At 32.6% G+C, this 17,461-nt stretch overlaps 1 protein-coding gene across 3 annotated transcripts; it reads left to right on the plus strand.

The window, feature by feature from the left end:
• The first annotated feature begins 8,908 nt into the window (after positions 1-8,908).
• LOC111789852 (ABC transporter C family member 14) lies at positions 8,909-17,074 on the plus strand. 3 transcript variants are annotated; one of them, XM_023670560.2, is made up of 12 exons: positions 8,909-9,066; positions 11,162-13,333; positions 13,557-13,877; positions 13,959-14,045; positions 14,147-14,767; positions 14,856-15,020; positions 15,091-15,385; positions 15,469-15,683; positions 15,767-16,072; positions 16,149-16,212; positions 16,318-16,557; positions 16,636-17,074. In XM_023670560.2, the coding sequence occupies exons 2-12, from the start codon at positions 11,237-11,239 to the stop codon at positions 16,734-16,736; spliced, it is 4,512 nt and encodes a 1,503-aa protein (XP_023526328.2). In that variant the 5' UTR covers positions 8,909-9,066; positions 11,162-11,236; the 3' UTR covers positions 16,737-17,074. The 3 variants fall into 3 exon arrangements, with proteins under 3 accessions (XP_023526328.2, XP_023526330.2, XP_023526331.2); XM_023670562.2 differs by lacking the exon at positions 8,909-9,066 and adding an exon at positions 10,243-10,378; XM_023670563.2 differs by lacking the exon at positions 8,909-9,066 and adding an exon at positions 10,867-11,024.
• Positions 17,075-17,461: the final 387 nt, after the last annotated feature.

Here is a 17,461-nt window from a genome sequence, read left to right on the forward strand (position 1 = left end):
TTTTCACTCGACCAACAATATATATATATATATATATATATTTTTCTTTTTCTTTTTTCTTTTTCTTTTTCTTTTTCCTGTTAAATACTATTTTAGTCCCAACTTCCGCTTTTTCAGCTTTTTCTTTTTTTAATTATACAAAATACTTAAATATTATTTTATTTTCGTCCTTATATTCTAATTTTCATTTAACCATTATTTTTAAATATTACAAATAATATTAAAACCACCGCCATTTCTACACCTAATCTCAATCATTTATATCATATGCTATAACTCAAACGTTGGATTCACATCTTTTTAATTCCTCCGAGCTTCACTTACTTAGCTAACTCCTTAATCTCATGTGTCCTATCTCGATAATTGATATTTTAAAATTCAACACTTTTGAGCTTATAATTTAATCATTGATGTTCATGACCTACTACATGATTTGTGTCTTATCAACCAAATTTTCTTATCTTGTTTCAATGTGTGCGTCACATGATAATGATGGATTCATTCTATTTAATTTCATTAAGCTTAACCCAATTATTGGTTTTACGTGATTTTGTTCCTTTGAGTTTATTCTTGAGGCTCATGCATTTATGTGTTTTATTTTTTGCTTGATGCTCGTCTTTTCCAATCTCCCATTGTTTTCCACTGCCGCTTGACACTGCAAGAGGAGTCGCCATCGTCGAGGAAGATGAACGATTTAGAGAAGTATCGACCGGCCCAGTCAGACCGCCAGTTGAATCAGTGGCACATTCGGCCATGCACGTACACCCCAGACACGACCAAGAATTCTAGACCCAAGCCCAATTCTTCTCGCCCATATACACCTTAGTTTTAAAGAGTAAGACTTTATTTTTTATTTAAAGATTAAGATTTTTTTTTTTTTTGTTATTGAAAATTAAGCTTATGAATGCTAATTCTATACTTAAATCTCTTTATACTAAAAAAATTAATTTAAAAAATTTTGTTTTTATTTTTAAGATGTGATTAAAAGTTCAAATATTCCATGTGAAAGTGAGAAAACGAGAAATAATTTAAAATTTTCGGTAAAATCTATTATTTATTAATTTTAAAAAAATTCTTGTAAAATTATGTTGATTTGTAAAATTTGGTTCATTAACTTATAACATTTTTAAAAAAATGAAAATATTGTTTAGGAATTACAAGTGAATTGGGTTGGATGCAAAGCCCACTAATCCAATTGGGCCTGCATGCAGTGTCCACCACCGAGACCAAGTGATATGGGCTTTCAGCCCAAATAATTAGTAATTTTACGTTGGATGACCTCCTAAGAGTGAGAAATAAATATATTAAAATGACCCGAATTAGTTTTTGGAATGGTTATATTCACTCTTATAAGCACTTTAAAACAAGTTGGTAATGTAGTTATGTCGTGGAGATACAAGAGAATGTTGAATCCTAGATTCAAAATCCTAGTTCGAATCGTAAGCCTCAAACGTCACATATATATTAGCAAGGATGAAATATATTAATATTATCGATAACTCAAATTAAATATTTGGATATTAATCGTCGTTAAGACATTAAAAAAAGAATTTACTTTTTAAAATTAATAAATAAAAAAAAGACCGACTCTCCTCCTCCCTCGTATCATTATCAGACATCTAATTATAAAATATATGGCAAATATTTGGGTCAATATTTTGATGTTTTTAATTCAATTTATTATTAGATTAAAATATTTAATTCAATCTAAAATAATAAGTAAAACTTTTTCCATGCCACCATTTTTGACTTGGCCAATATTTAAGTTTGGTCCTGTTTTATTTTGTTCTTTTCAATGTCCTACTACATATCTGGTATTGACCTAATTTGTTTTTTTTCTATTTTTTTTTTTTTTTAATTTATATTATTTAGCTAGTATATGCTGTCACGTGCCTGACACATGACATTTAAGTTGTTATGCTAACCTCTAGCAATAAATTCGTCTAGATTGACAAAAACTTACATCATACCGTAACAGCTGACCGGAGCACTAAGTCACTCCTCATAAGGTTATATAATGCGTGGACTATTAGAGAGTCGCTAATTAACCTTTATTAATGAAGTATCTCGATTGAGATTTGCATTTATATCAAAATAATTGGTAGATACAAAGTTACATTCTTAATGCATATGATATCAATACTACTTTATTAGTTTGTCAGTGTAAAGCCTTTTATGGAATTTCTAACTATTTTTTAGGAGTGAACTTATTTAGCCACATGAGTATATGCTGTTAGCAAGTGCAAGGGTTGACTTCCGAGATTATGATTGTTATACTTCATAAGAACGGCTAGAGAGTGGTGTGAGATCCACATTGCTTGGAGGGTAGAACGAAACATTTCTTATAAGGGTGTGGAAATCTCTCTTTAGCAACGCATTTAAAAATGTGAGGTTGACAACAATACGTAACGGACTAAAGCGGATAATATCAAAGCCCAATTGAATTACCTGAACTAGAAGAACGAACCCCATGATTAAAATAAGTTGACACAAAGTCACGAGGAGGCTCCAAAAGTCTTAAATAAACTATCTTTTGAGTCGACTAGATCATTTATTAATGAGATTGGTCACATGTTCAATTACAATTCAGTCCCTTTCAAACTTAAAGATACATGGTTCAAAGGTGCCTCATTTTGCCCTTTCCTTACATGAATGGCTTCATTAAAGTCCTCACTTATTTTAAATAAATCTAAATAAAAATAGTTATAAATATTAATAAATAATTTTTTCTTATAACATACTTAAAATTCGGAGGTATAAATTACAATTTCTTTTTTGCAAAATTTAAAATGAACTATATTTAAATAAAAAAAAAAAACATAATTATAAAAATAAAATAAAAAACAAAAAAAAAAAAACTATTTTTTTCCCTCCCGACAAGAAGCTTTAGTTGTTTCCAATTTTGTAAAAAAAAAACATGAATAAAATATTACTTTATGTATTTTTATCTAAAAATAAATATAATAAATAAGTTAGAATATTAAAATTTAAAATATGATTCGAAAATTATTATTGCATATAAAAAAAATTTGAAAATTATGAATTACGTGTCACAGTATTGACCACTCAATCTACCAAACCAAAGTGGATTCAGCTGTGGTATCATGACAGTAACTTTTTATCATTAAAAAAAGCCAAAAAGTAATAATAAAATTTTCCAAAATTTTAAAGGGAGAAAAAATAATTGATGGTAGCTTTGTTGGCACAAATACCAAAAAATACACTTTTTAAATAATGAGAAAACATTTAAATCCAAAACTTTCTTTTTTTAGGTTTTATTAATATTTCTAAATTTAATTACGGGTTATTTTGAATTAGTCAATATTAGACTTATGAGTTTCAACTAAATTAGTCAACTTCTAATGGTCGCACTTAAACATGTCTAAGTCCCATCCAACTTAAAAATGAACTTAAGAGCAAAGCTCGCTCCTCGAACACTATATAATGATCTTCTAAAAGTACTTTTATTTAAATTGAATTTAAAAAACGGAATTCAATGTTGAAAATTATGTATGCCTTTTGAACACGTGGAAGTGTCGATCAACACCGATCTAAAAGTGAGAAAATAGTAGAAACCTATCTAATATTTTGGGAAGTGGTCAAAAAAGCTCGAACCTATACTTAATGATCGAGAAAGTGGCGAACAAAATTATTAAGTGTCTTGAAGGACCATATCGGAACCTAAAGTATCCCTAACATATTTACTTTTTTCAAATGTGGTGCAAATAAAAGTTTACTTTTTATTTTTGTTTTTTTTTTTCAAATAGTGTCAACTTTTTTTTTAGCTCGTACTCCCATTATTTTGGTGTACAATTTTTTTTTTTTTTTTAAATTAATTAATTAAATTTACATTTCAAAAAGATATTAAAATTGCTACTTAAATGATGACGTGGAACATTGGTTGGACTAACGAGTAATATTCTTTTACAAGATGTGGTACAACAAATATCTGTAGAATTTAAAAATGGAAAAAAATATAAAGTTACCATAAAAACTAATATTATATCTAAAACTGATATAAAGTTACTGGTAAAAGAGAAAACTGATATTATATCTAAATGAGAGTGATTTTAAGGATAGACTTATACTCATATGGTGCACATTTCTTTTTGGTGGCTTACTCATAGAAAATAAATAATTAAACATGTTTTTTTTTTAAATAATTTTATGTTCGATGATCTCTTAGAAATTTTTCTGAAATGCAAAAGTAAGAACAACATGCTAAAATGATTCGTGTTGATGGGTGACCTCTTATAAATTTTCTTGGAATACATGTGAACAAGGATAACATGCTAAAATGACTCGTGTTCTGTGTGGATAGTGTTCATTCTTAAAACAAAAACATGCTAGAATGACTCGTGTTAATCTGTGAGAATAGAATTTACACTTAAAAAGAGAGGAGTAGGTAACACAATCATGTCCGAATTCTGAACATGGAGCGCTACAAAAAGTTACCGTTTATAACTCCAAATATGAGCTGAAAATGGCTATTTGATTCTCTAGAAGCTTCTCCCAAAACACAATTGCTACGAAAATGAAGTTCAATCCTTTTATATTATATTATATTTATATATATATATATATATATTCTCATTAAACCTACGAATGAATATGATTGAATTAAATTCATATTCTGTCACATTTAATTCAAGCTATTAAATAAGAGTAACAGGTAATGAATAATAAAAACAAAAAAAGGTTTTAATAAATTAAATAAAAAAACACAAAAAGAGTTTTTATTTATTTATTTTTTATTTTGTTTATTTCAACCACATCACATGAATTGACATATCTAAATTAAATAAAATTTATGGGTGTCCTTTAAGGTTTGATTTAATGATGTAATAATTAAGTTTAACTTGACAAAATCTGAAATTAATTACACTCACATTCTTATCTTATCTTATCTTAATTCATTGGAGACGAAGAGCCCTTAATGGGCGAACAATGCCAGAAACTATTAACATCCACTTTTTTTTTTAATGTTTTTTTAGGTAAAGACAAGATTGTGAAACGAGAATGACACGTAGAGTTATGAAGACCGTGAGATAATTTTTAATTTTATATTTTAATAATATTCGACATTTATTGTTTCTAGTTTTGGTATTTTTATGATCAAATTTTTTAATTTTTTTATATAAAAGTAAATGGTATATGCTATTTTAAAATTTTAATAAGTGTTTTTTACAAAAAAAAAAAAAAAAAAAAAAAAAAAAAAAAAAAAATATTGGAAAGTATTAATGAAATTTTTTAAAATTTAAAAATAATTTTGAAACATTATTAAAAGTTTCAATAGTTTTAAAACTATTAACTGTTCCTATCTAATCATTTTAAGTAAAAATATTAATAAAATTTTTTAAAAGATGAAATGAACTTTTAAGACAAATATGCGGTGTAAAGATATTTTTATTATTTTTTAGTAAAATAAAAAATAAAGTTACATGTCTATTATTCGGCTCGTGACAAATTCATAAATAAAATAATTCAATAATACATTTTTTTTAATAATATAATATCATAAATATAGAGGAATATGTTAATGTGAGACAAAAATGGTTTATTTTCAAGAAAATGAGATTTATTTTGTTTGATTTTTGTTGATAAAGATTCCTTGTTTTGTCGTTTTGCTGTTGTTTTCTCTTTAAAAAGACAAAGGATTAAGTTACTTAATAACATTAGTCATCTAAACTTTATGAATAATTTGTCCACACATCAAATCAAATAAATAAATAAATAAGAAAAATATAATATTTTTTCTAGATGGCAGACATTTAATATATATTTTTTCAAAAGATTGCAACCTTTTCCTTTAAATAAATAAAAAATTATCAAACACAATTTTTTAATTAAAAGATATAAAATGGAATTGTTATTACAATAAGGGAAGATATAAAAATTTGATCATCCAACGTTATAAAATGTTACACGTGTTCAAATTGATGAGGACGTGTCACATTATTGGCCAATGCTTCTACTTACCAACCAACTGTTTTTTATTTATTAAAAAAAGAATAAATAAAATTTAGCAAAATTTCTGGAAGTAGAAAATAATGGACGGTTTAGATTGGCTTGGCACAAATATAAAAATTTGTTAATCTATTTAACTAATAAACTTTTTATCCCTTAATTATAAATTACTCTATTATAGGTCTAAAACTACACTCAGATGAACCATAAAACAAGTTGTGTTCGTATATATAATTATTACAAACAAGTCGATCATCTTAATGTCACTTTTATTCATATGATCCAATTATAAACTATATCTGTCTTGAACTCATGAGAGAGTGGAATCCATCGGTCATAAACTATCCCTGTTCCTGCCATACGCAATTGCCATTATCAAGTAGGCCATAGAGCTACCAATTTTATAAAATACCTTGTATAAATTGACTTGTCATCTTTCTAAAAGTACGGTCTTGTAAAAATTATCTTCCTTTTTTATCCTTATATAGTGATCATCTTATCAGGGTAGAAATTCAATTAGTGATAGAGACGGAGTAGTTAGAAATACTATTGAGGTATTATTGTAGCAGGTAAATTTATTTGAAAATAATGACATTTTCAAAGGGGTCTAAAAGTCAAAACTTTAAAGTTGATTATTTGACCTCAATAATTGTGTTCTTAAAAGAGCACCTTTTTGTATCCAATATTGAAAGATCAACGTTGATCGGAGAGAGGAACGAGTGTCAGTAAAGACATTAAGACACGAAGAGGATGGATCGTGAGATCTTACATCACTTGGGGAGAGGAACAAAATATTCTTTATAACGATGTGGAAATTTCTCTATTTTAAAACTCACGACTGAAAGTCTGAAAATAAAAGTTCTAATTATAATTAAAAGTTCTAATTATAATAAATGTGGAAGAATGTATAAGTTGAATAATATAAGAAATAAATTTGAAAAGAAATTGAGAGAGAGACCGAGAAAGAATGTTGTTTAATTGGTTATGAACTAATGTTGGGCAGCTGAGGTCATCCCTTACGTTCTATGAACCCTACTTTCTAGTGATTTTGTTCTGTTAATTGGACCACAATAATTCAAATCTCAATAATACATATATTTATTTAACCAATGGGATCAAGAATTTTCGAGATTTCTTCATATTTGTTAAAGGAAAATATATTTCTCGTCCTCTACTCTACCCCTTATCGTTTGACTTTTATAAGTGTGGAAAATTATATTGTAATATTGAAATTAGGTTTAAGTTATATTTGTATTATGTGTTATTATTTTGTAAAGAAAAGTATATTGCGGAAAGAAGTATTTTTTTAAAAGGTGGAAAATCTCATTTCTTGAAAAAAAAAAAGAAAATTTTTACAGATAAGAGATTGAAGTAAGAGGAAGAAATCAAGACGAAGATGGACATCTCTGCTCCAGTAGATAAGAGTGTTAGTGATAGGCTATAAAACGGTTGGGTAGAGTCTCGATCCATAACCTCACAAGTGTCGACATGAGTTTTGATACACAACTATATAAAATATGAAAGTAAGGTCAAATTTAAGGTCAATCAAACCCAATGAAAACTTGAAGAGGTCGTATGACCATTTGCCAAAATTAAGTCTACTTCAACCAGACTAAAAATGTCCCATAATTTACTATAAAGGCGGCTTAAGCGCGCTATCATATGCAATATCATCATTTTGAAAAGTAACTTTTCACCGTTTAAAAAAACACTTCAAGGAAGCTTTCAAGATACGAACAGTTTTGAAAGGCCACCAATAACTCATTCAAACCCATTAAAAATGCCAAATTGCAAGGGTAACACAACATTTTAATAATATAACTCTCACATTGAAAATAAAAAGCTATTTTATCATATACCTTTGTTTGAAAAAGAAATTGTCACATTATGTCATATCATATGCTTTTATTTATCATAAAGTTCCTTCATAGTAATGTTAGGGACCCCTAATATAAAGTTTGGTATTGATTTATATTCAAATAGATTATTTATTTATTTATTTATTTGCATGGTTTTTAAATTTGGAGGGACCCATATTTCCCCCTTTCAGCTTCACGTGCCAACCCACCAAATACACATGGAATGCCATGTGATTTATTATTATTTTTAATTTTCTTTCTACCTTGCTTCATTGCGCTTTGTATATTATATAATATTATTTTAATTAATGCTCCGTTAAACTACTAATTTGAATATATCTCGATTAATAAAACATATATTTCAAGTATGATGCCCAAATCTCTACTCCTCATTTGTGTAATTAAATTAATATAATAAAATACTAGACTTACCGTCAACTCTTCTCGCAATCTTTTTGAATTGTTTTATTCTCGCAATCTTTTTAGATTGTTTTATTGATCGATATCGTGACGCAAATATATTAATTATCCTAATTTTATTGAAATAATGTACTATCCGTGTAGTATTTGACTACAATAATATAATAATATTTATTTATAAGGGTAGGTGGATTTAATCATGGACATATATTTATGAAATGAATTAGATATAATAGAGTAAGTTTGGTCGCTATTTTAGTCAATTAATCTTTAATGAACGGGTCATCTCACATCAATTATTAATCGATAATATGAACAATAAATCATTAAATGATTGAATAAAATAGAGGGGTCGATTTCGTAGGGATTAATTGAAGGAGTTTCAATTCAAATTGATATCTAAAATATGGTATTAAAATTTAAAATCAAATTTATATTATTTATTGTACTATAAAAATTAAAAAGAAAAGAAAAGAAAACTAATTAATGGGAGGCGTAACGGGCGGCTGCGAACCACTCATCTTAGCAACCACATCGGGAAAATTCATCTCCAAAACTATTCTTATCTACCAAACAACCGAAAAAGATAATTAAAAAAAAAAAAAGAAGAAAATGAATAAAATAAAATAAAATATTACAAAAGTCCAAATATTCGCCAAATTCTTCTCCAAGCAACAAAATTCTAATTCACCTTCTTCTTCCTTCTCTTATCCATTTTTAAAAACCCTTCTTCTTCTCTCTCTCTCTCTCTCTCTCTATCTCTCTCTCTCTCTCTTCTGCACCAGATTCCTCCATTAATGGATTCTCTGTAACTTTCAAGGTAAATTCCCTCTCTTATTCCCTTTTTTACCCTTTTTTTTCTTTCTTTCTTACGATTAAATCTCCTCCAAACAAGGGTATATCTGACTTCTGGTAAATACGAAAATAGTTTAATCAATAAAATTTATATTTTTTGGAAGATTGATCTTTCCGTTCAATCAGAAAATAAAAAAGATTTATAATTTAATCCTGTTTTTTTTTAATTTATTTATGTTAGCTTATTATTATTATTATTATTATTTATTTTGGTAGACATAATTAAGTAATTACTTTTACTAATACATATGGAAAAAAATTAAATATTACTGTGAAGGGTAAAAAGTGATATTAATTGGTTTGAAGTATCATTTAAGAAAAGTACTAATTTTCAATCATAAACAAATACATGGCAACGAACATTATTAATAACTTGGAGAATGACCTTAAAACTGTCGTCTTTTAAGGTAATAAAAACACAATTTAATGTCTTTTTTTTTTTAAAATTTTAATTTTATGTTTTTTTCTACTATGATATTCATCTCAGTATTATTTATGAGATTTAATTTTTAAAAAATATGTAAAATACAAAATACATAGGTTAAAATTGATTTAAACTTTGATTTATTAATTAAGTTGCTCTCAATTATAGCTTTTATCATTTAATATATATTCAAAATTATTTATCCATTATTTGCGATTATTTATATATATTTTTTTAATATAGGTATTATAAAAAAAATGGACTAGTATAATATTAGTAGTTAAAAATATGTTTTTTGAGTTTTTTAAAAAACATAATAAAAAAATGTTTTTTTTTTCTGAAGCTTCCAATTTTACCCTTTTAACTTTTCAAAAACAAACAAAATACCCTTTTAAAATGTAAAAAAAAAAGGAGGTAAAAAAAGAGAGAGAAAGATGAGGTGAATATTGATATTATAAAAAAATTATATTTAATAAAATTTTAATAAATAAATAAAATTGCTGTTAGAAAACTGGAGGAGGATCTTTTGGGTCGCCAATGGCGATTAGTTGGAGGTAGATGGTTATTGGCCTTTGATGTTTCACAAGAATCAAGCCAGTCCATGTCCAGTCAAATTCATAGCTTGGCTGAGGCGCTGTCATGCCCTGCACATCTTTCAGGATCCTGCCATTTTCTCTCTCTCTCTCTCTCTCTCTCTTCCTTAAATACCCATTTTGATGGACTCTAAAGAGCGGCTGCGGACTACGGGCAAGTTTTAGCCGCTCGTTCGCTTCTTCTTCATTTGGGATTTTGCTTTTGAACCTCTGGCTTTTTTGAAGACAGTCTCCATTTCTTTCACTCCATTCATGTTCAGGTTTTCCCCTAAAATCCTGTTGGGTTTTCTTGTAACCTCTGGTTTAACAGAGCTGTTTCCTTTTTTATGGATTCTTGATGGGGTTTTCCCCCTTCATGATCTGCACTGCAACGCTGTTTCAACGAATCATTTCTTTTTTTATCACATGGGTTTTGCTTAGACACTCTGTTTTCAAGGAATTGCTTAGACACTTTTTCTCTCTCTCTACCCTGTTTGAGTGTAAAAAAATCCACCGGTCTTTTCATCATCTTTGTTGTCTTTTTTTGTATATGGTGTTTGGTGAATCTTTCCTTGGTTATATCGTATTTTGCTGTGTTTTTATCGCCCAAATGCACCGTTTAAGATGGTTCTTCAATTTCAGATAATGTTCTTGATGTATACGCTTGCCCTTTTAAGAGCATAGCATGAAGGAATAAGTTCAATCCAATATTTGCTGCTTACATTTGGTATATTTCCTTTTTGGAGACTGTATCAACCATTATAAAGATGGAATAAACCTCCATCTTTATCCTCTTCTGGAAGATTTTGTCCATAAAATTTGTTGTTTATGTGAAGATGAACTCGGTGTAATAGCTCAGACCATCATTTTTCTCTTGAATTTGCCTCAGATCTGTCAAGATCGATGGCCCCATATCCCCTCTTATTTGTATGACAACTTGTCTTTTCCACATGTTTACAGTTGATTTGGCTCTTTTCATTGCTTTAAAAGTCTTTGTTTGGTCCAGCAGGAGCAAGGGCTGTCATTATGAACTGATTTTGGTTTTGTTGCTTTTTACTTCTCAGGGAATTAGAGGAATAACTGGACAGTTCCAAACTAGAAGATGATCCTATAGTGTTTTGTGCTTAGAAATTTTAGCCATGGCTTCCTCTTGGTTGAGTTCACCTTCTTGCTCCATGATTCCATCCTCTGAGGATCAAGCTCTTGGATCTATATTCCAATGGTCACGGTTCATTTTTCTTTCACCTTGTCCTCAAAGGGTTTTGTTATCCTCCATTGATGTCCTGTTCTTGCTGTTTCTCATAGCTTTTGCATTGCATAAGTTATGTTCTAGACTCCGGTCCGGTGATCGGATGGACTCTGATGTAAGCAAACCTCTCATAGGTAGCAGTAGACCTCCTATAACGACCAACATCTTGTTTAAACTCTCTCTAATTGTGTCTAGCTTGTTATCCATCTGCTACCTTGTTCTAAGTATCTTGACATTTTTCTCAAATGATCAATCGAAATGGAGGATTGCGAACGGGGCGTTCTGGTTGGTTCAGGCATTGACTCATGGAGTGATTGCTATCTTAATAATCCATGAAAGAAGATTTGTAGCTGCTAAGCATCCACTTACACTTCGAATTTACTGGGTTATGAACTTCATTATAATTTCATTGTATATGGCATCAGCAATCATGCGTTTGGTCTCTACTAGAACAACTGATGAACTCAATTTGACTTTGGATGATATAGTTTCCATAGCTTCATTTCCATTATCAGCTGTTCTTATATTTGTTGCCATGAAAGGATCAACAGGGGTTATGGTGGGTGTATCAGAAAAGGCAGAATTCGATGGACACAGTGACACACTCGAGTCGGTTTCGAGTAAATCGAACGTGTCTTTATTTGCTTCAGCCTCTTTTGTATCGAGGGCCTTTTGGCTATGGATGAATCCCTTGTTATCTATGGGTTACAAAACCCCTCTCCAACTAGAACAAGTTCCAACTCTTTCACCTCAGCATAGAGCTGAGGAAATGTCAGCTCTCTTTGAATCAAAATGGCCTGAACCTCATGAAAAGTCGACTCACCCGGTTCGAACGACGTTGCTCCGTTGCTTTTGGAAGGAAATTGCCTTTACAGCCTTCCTTGCTATTGTGCGTACTTGTGTCATGTACGTGGGGCCTGTTCTTATTCAACGTTTTGTAGATTTCACTGCTGGAAAAAGTAGCTCTCCTAATGAAGGATACTATCTTGTACTGATTCTTCTAGCTGCCAAGTTTTTTGAAGTTCTTACCACTCATCACTTTAATTTCAACTCTCAAAAGATTGGTATGCTCATTCGAAGCACTCTAATTACTTCATTGTATAAGAAGGGCTTGAGGCTATCATCATCTTCAAGACAGGATCATGGGGTTGGTCAGATTGTGAATTACATGGCTGTTGATACCCAACAGCTCTCTGATATGATGCTACAATTGCACGCTGTATGGTTGATGCCATTACAAGTTGGTGTTGGTATGACACTTCTCAGTGCTTATCTAGGCCTTGCTACACTTGTAACACTGGTTGCACTTATTGGTGTTCTTATATTCGTCGTGCTGGGCTCGCATCGGAACAACAAGTTCCAATTCAATGTAATGATGAATCGCGATTTACGAATGAAGGCAACGAATGAGATGCTGAATTACATGAGGGTGATCAAGTTTCAAGCATGGGAGGAGCATTTCAATGATAGAATTCAAGCTTTTCGTGATTCAGAATTTGGATGGCTAACTAAATTCATGTATTCAATGTTTGCTAATATCATAGTCATGTGGAGTACGCCAGCAGTTGTATCAACTCTCACCTTTGGGGCTGCGTTACTGTTAGGTGTCAAACTCGATGCTGGGACAGTGTTTACGATGACAACTATCTTCAAGTTGTTGCAGGAGCCGATCCGAACGTTCCCTCAGTCGATGATATCGCTTTCACAAGCGATGGTCTCACTTGGGAGGTTGGATCAGTTCATGTTGAGCAAAGAGTTGGTTGGAGATTCAATTGAAAGAACTGAGGGATGTCATGGGAATGTTGCTGTCGTGGTCGAAAATGGCCGATTTAGCTGGGACGACGATGCGAATGGTGAAGTCGTTTTGAATGATATAAACTTGAAAATTCAAAAGGGAGAACTAGCAGCTGTGGTTGGGACTGTGGGATCAGGAAAATCATCTATTTTGGCTGCAATTCTTGGTGAGATGCATAAACTGTCAGGAAAGGTATAGTTTCTTCTCATAGAAATGTGAACTTAACTGTTTGATAAGCTAGCCGTCCAAGATTTCATCTCGAAATCGATTTGAACCAACGACATGTCGGTAGTCCACACTGGTTTTATCCCCAAACCAACGCCGACCGACCAATGATCACCAGTTTACATTTAAGCACACTCGAAACACACAAATGATTACTTTTCAATATCTTACATTGCAAACTTCACAACAGGTTCATGTTTGTGGAACAACGGCTTATGTTGCTCAAGGATCATGGATTCAAAATGGCACCATTGAAGACAATATCTTATTTGGTTTGCCTATGGACAGAGAGAAATACAGGGAAGTTATCAGGATTTGTTGCTTAGAAAAAGACTTGGAAATGATGGAGTATGGAGATCAGACCGAGATCGGTGAGCGCGGTATTAACCTCAGCGGCGGGCAGAAGCAGAGGATACAACTCGCCCGAGCTGTCTATCAGGACTGTGATATCTATCTTCTCGACGACGTATTTAGTGCTGTTGATGCTCATACTGGCTCTGAAATTTACAAGGTACAAATGTTGCCTTTTTTCCTCCCATCAATATCAATTTCTTAACTCATCTTCTTTTGATCTGTAACTTTGAATCTTCAGGAATGTGTTAGAGGAGCTCTCAAAGGCAAGACCGTGATACTTGTTACCCATCAAGTTGATTTCTTGCACAATGTTGATTCAATCTTTGTACGTTCTTGAAGACTTGAACACCATCTTTATTCATTTAGTTTTGGTTTTCTCAATTAGATGACATTTCTTTGATTCTTTTTTGATGATTTGTATGATAGGTAATGAAAGATGGGACGATTGTTCAATCTGGGAAATACAATGAACTAGTAGAGAATGGTATGGAGTTTGGGGCATTAGTAGCAGCTCATGAGTCCTCCATGGAAATTGTGGATAGCTGCAATCCTACGCTCGAAGTTTCGTCTCCTAAACCTCCTCATTCGCCGTCGCTGCATAGGGAAACCAATGGTGAAAACAGCCATTTGGATCAACCAGAGGCCGAAAAGGGTTCATCAAAACTCATCAAAGATGAGGAGAGGGAAACTGGGAGTGTTAGCTTGGAAGTGTATAAGCTTTATTGCACTGAGGCTTATGGCTGGTGGGGAGCTATAGTGGCCTTGTTACTCTCAGTAGTGTGGCAAGCTTCATTGATGGCTGGTGATTATTGGTTAGCATACGAAACTTCAGCCGAGCGCGCTGCGACGTTCAACCCTTCGTTGTTCCTTTCGGTATACGCTGCACTCGCTGCCATTTCAGTGGTGTTGGTGTTAACAAGATCACTTTCTTTTGTACTCATAGGACTCAAGACATCCCAGATTTTCTTTTCACAAATTCTTACTAGTATCTTGCACGCCCCCATGTCGTTTTTCGACACCACGCCATCCGGAAGAATACTAAGTCGAGTAAGTTTTCCCACCACGAACCAGTCTTTCGATCCAATTCTACTTATTACGTCCCTCCTAACCTTTATTATCTCATGTTTTCATTTAGGCTTCAAATGATCAGACCAACATTGATTTGTTCATCCCCTTCTTCATAACCATTGCTACTGCAATGTACATTACAGTGCTCAGTATCTTCATTGTCACATGTCAGTATGCTTGGCCTACAGTTTTCCTTGTGATTCCACTTCTATTTCTCAACGTTTGGTACCGGGTAAGGATATCCCGACGCATATTTTGTTTCGTTTCTCGACCTCGTGCTCTAATTTTGTTTCATTTTACAGGGATACTACCTTGCAACATCTCGTGAATTGACACGTCTCGACTCGATAACTAAAGCGCCCGTAATTCATCACTTCTCAGAAAGCATACAAGGAGTTATGACCATTCGCTCTTTTAGAAAACAAGATCAGTTTTGTGAAGAAAACATTAGAAGAGTAAACAATAATTTGCGTATGGATTTCCACAATAATGGATCAAATGAGTGGTTGGGATTCCGTTTGGAATTGCTTGGAAGTATAGTGTTCTGCATTTCAGCAATGTTCTTGATCTTACTACCTAGCTCCATTATCAAACCTGGTACTGTGAATTGTTCTTCTTCGTAGAAAAATAGGTAATGTTGTCGGATTGCTGCTAACTAACACTGACATTACTTATTGCAGAGAATGTTGGATTGACTTTGTCGTATGGATTGTCTTTGAACTCTGTCATGTTCTGGGCCATATATATGAGCTGCTTCATTGAAAACAAAATGGTTTCTGTTGAGAGGGTGAAGCAATTTTCTGTCATACCACCAGAAGCTGCATGGAAAATTAAAGACTCTCTTCCTCCCTCAAATTGGCCATACCGTGGCAATGTTGATCTAAAAAATTTGCAGGTTAGCTTTTGAGATATCTACATGTTCTTCATAAGATCATGCTTTCTTTCTGCCATTTCAGTCCATTTTTTCTTGAGTGACAGGTTCGATATCGGCCGAACACGCCTCTGGTCCTTAAGGGTCTTACTTTAAGTATCAACGGAGGAGAAAAGATCGGCGTTGTTGGTCGAACCGGGAGTGGCAAATCAACTCTGGTCCAAGTGTTGTTCAGACTGGTTGAACCTTCAGCAGGGAAAGTTATTATTGATGGCATTGATATAGCTACATTGGGACTTCATGATCTAAGATCTCGACTCGGGATCATTCCTCAGGAGCCGGTTCTTTTCGAGGGGACGGTTAGAAGCAATATCGACCCGATTGGCTTGTATTCTGATGATGAGATATGGAAGGTAAAAATCGTTTCTTTCTATGGTTTGTCCATTGTTTTAAGAACGTAACGTTACTCGAATGTTATCACTGTTTCAGAGCTTGGATCGATGCCAACTTAAAGATGTCGTGGCTTCGAAGCCCGAAAAACTCGATTCTCCAGGTGGTTATCTCATAATCTCATCTTCACTTGTCTTAAGTTTATGAATGATGGCTTCTCCCTTATGAAATCTATGAAGTAATATCATTTGTTGCCAATCTCAAACAGTTGTTGATAATGGAGAAAACTGGAGTGTGGGACAAAGGCAGCTTCTTTGCCTTGGAAGGATCATGCTAAAGCGTAGTAAGCTTCTATTCATGGACGAAGCAACCGCATCAGTCGACTCAAAAACCGACGCTTTGATTCAAAATATCATTCGAGAGGACTTCAGAACGTGCACGATCATAAGCATAGCTCATAGAATTCCCACAGTCATGGATTGTGACCGAGTTTTAGTGATCGACGCAGGCAAGTTTTCTTAACTCGACACGATTTAGCCAGTCACCTAGAATAACAAACTAACTCCATTTTATTCATATTCAATAGGTAAAGCAAAAGAATTTGATAGGCCTTCTCAGTTGCTTCAAAGAGCAACACTTTTTGGGGCATTAGTTCAGGAGTATGCCAACCGCTCGTTAGACCTTTAAGCGTGCGCTGTTTTGCAAGTTGTTCGGCTTCTCGACGTCATGTCTCGAGCAGCAAAGTGTTGGCGTTGGCAACTTGAGGTCGGGTTTTGTTTTTGATGAGAAGAAAATTATGACAGGAAAGGAAGGCTGTGCATCCCAATATATGGGGCAAAGATATAGGAGCCCTTCATCAGTGTCTCTTGGGAGCATTTGGCTGTGTTTCTTTTGGAGCAAATTTAGTAGGTTTTGTCAACTAATTGTGCTTATTATTGTATTTCCAATAAATTACTGGAAAAGAAATTGAAAAATATGGAAAATTCTCGCTCTGCCTCGATATAAAAGCGATAATTGGCATAGAATTAGTCTCCAAAATTGACGATGCTTCTTTTCATGGTAAAGTTCACGACTCGTAAGCCTTCCTACCTTCACGTGCTATATTACTCCATCTGGGTTTGACTCGTTGTGAAATGTTTTGTTACTCATACCCAATGTCTGATCATCGATCAACAACTAATAATCACTTTGAAAGGCTATTACCTCACTAATTAGTTAAACAATTGTGAGCCCGAGACGAAGAGATTTTCTCCATTTGCTCATCAACGTATAGGGTATTAGCAACGAGTTTTGAATGTTGTTCCCTTCTACTGGTAGGTTATTACGTTGGATGTGCTCATCTGCATTTGGAAACCCCACTTCCTCATTTGACTTGCATTGCAGTGGCAACTTTACCTAAGGCAGAGTTTGGT

Source organism: Cucurbita pepo, chromosome 3 (assembly GCF_057944985.1).
Source record: "Cucurbita pepo subsp. pepo isolate OVF chromosome 3, ASM5794498v1, whole genome shotgun sequence".
NCBI classification, from domain to species: domain Eukaryota; kingdom Viridiplantae; phylum Streptophyta; class Magnoliopsida; order Cucurbitales; family Cucurbitaceae; genus Cucurbita; species Cucurbita pepo.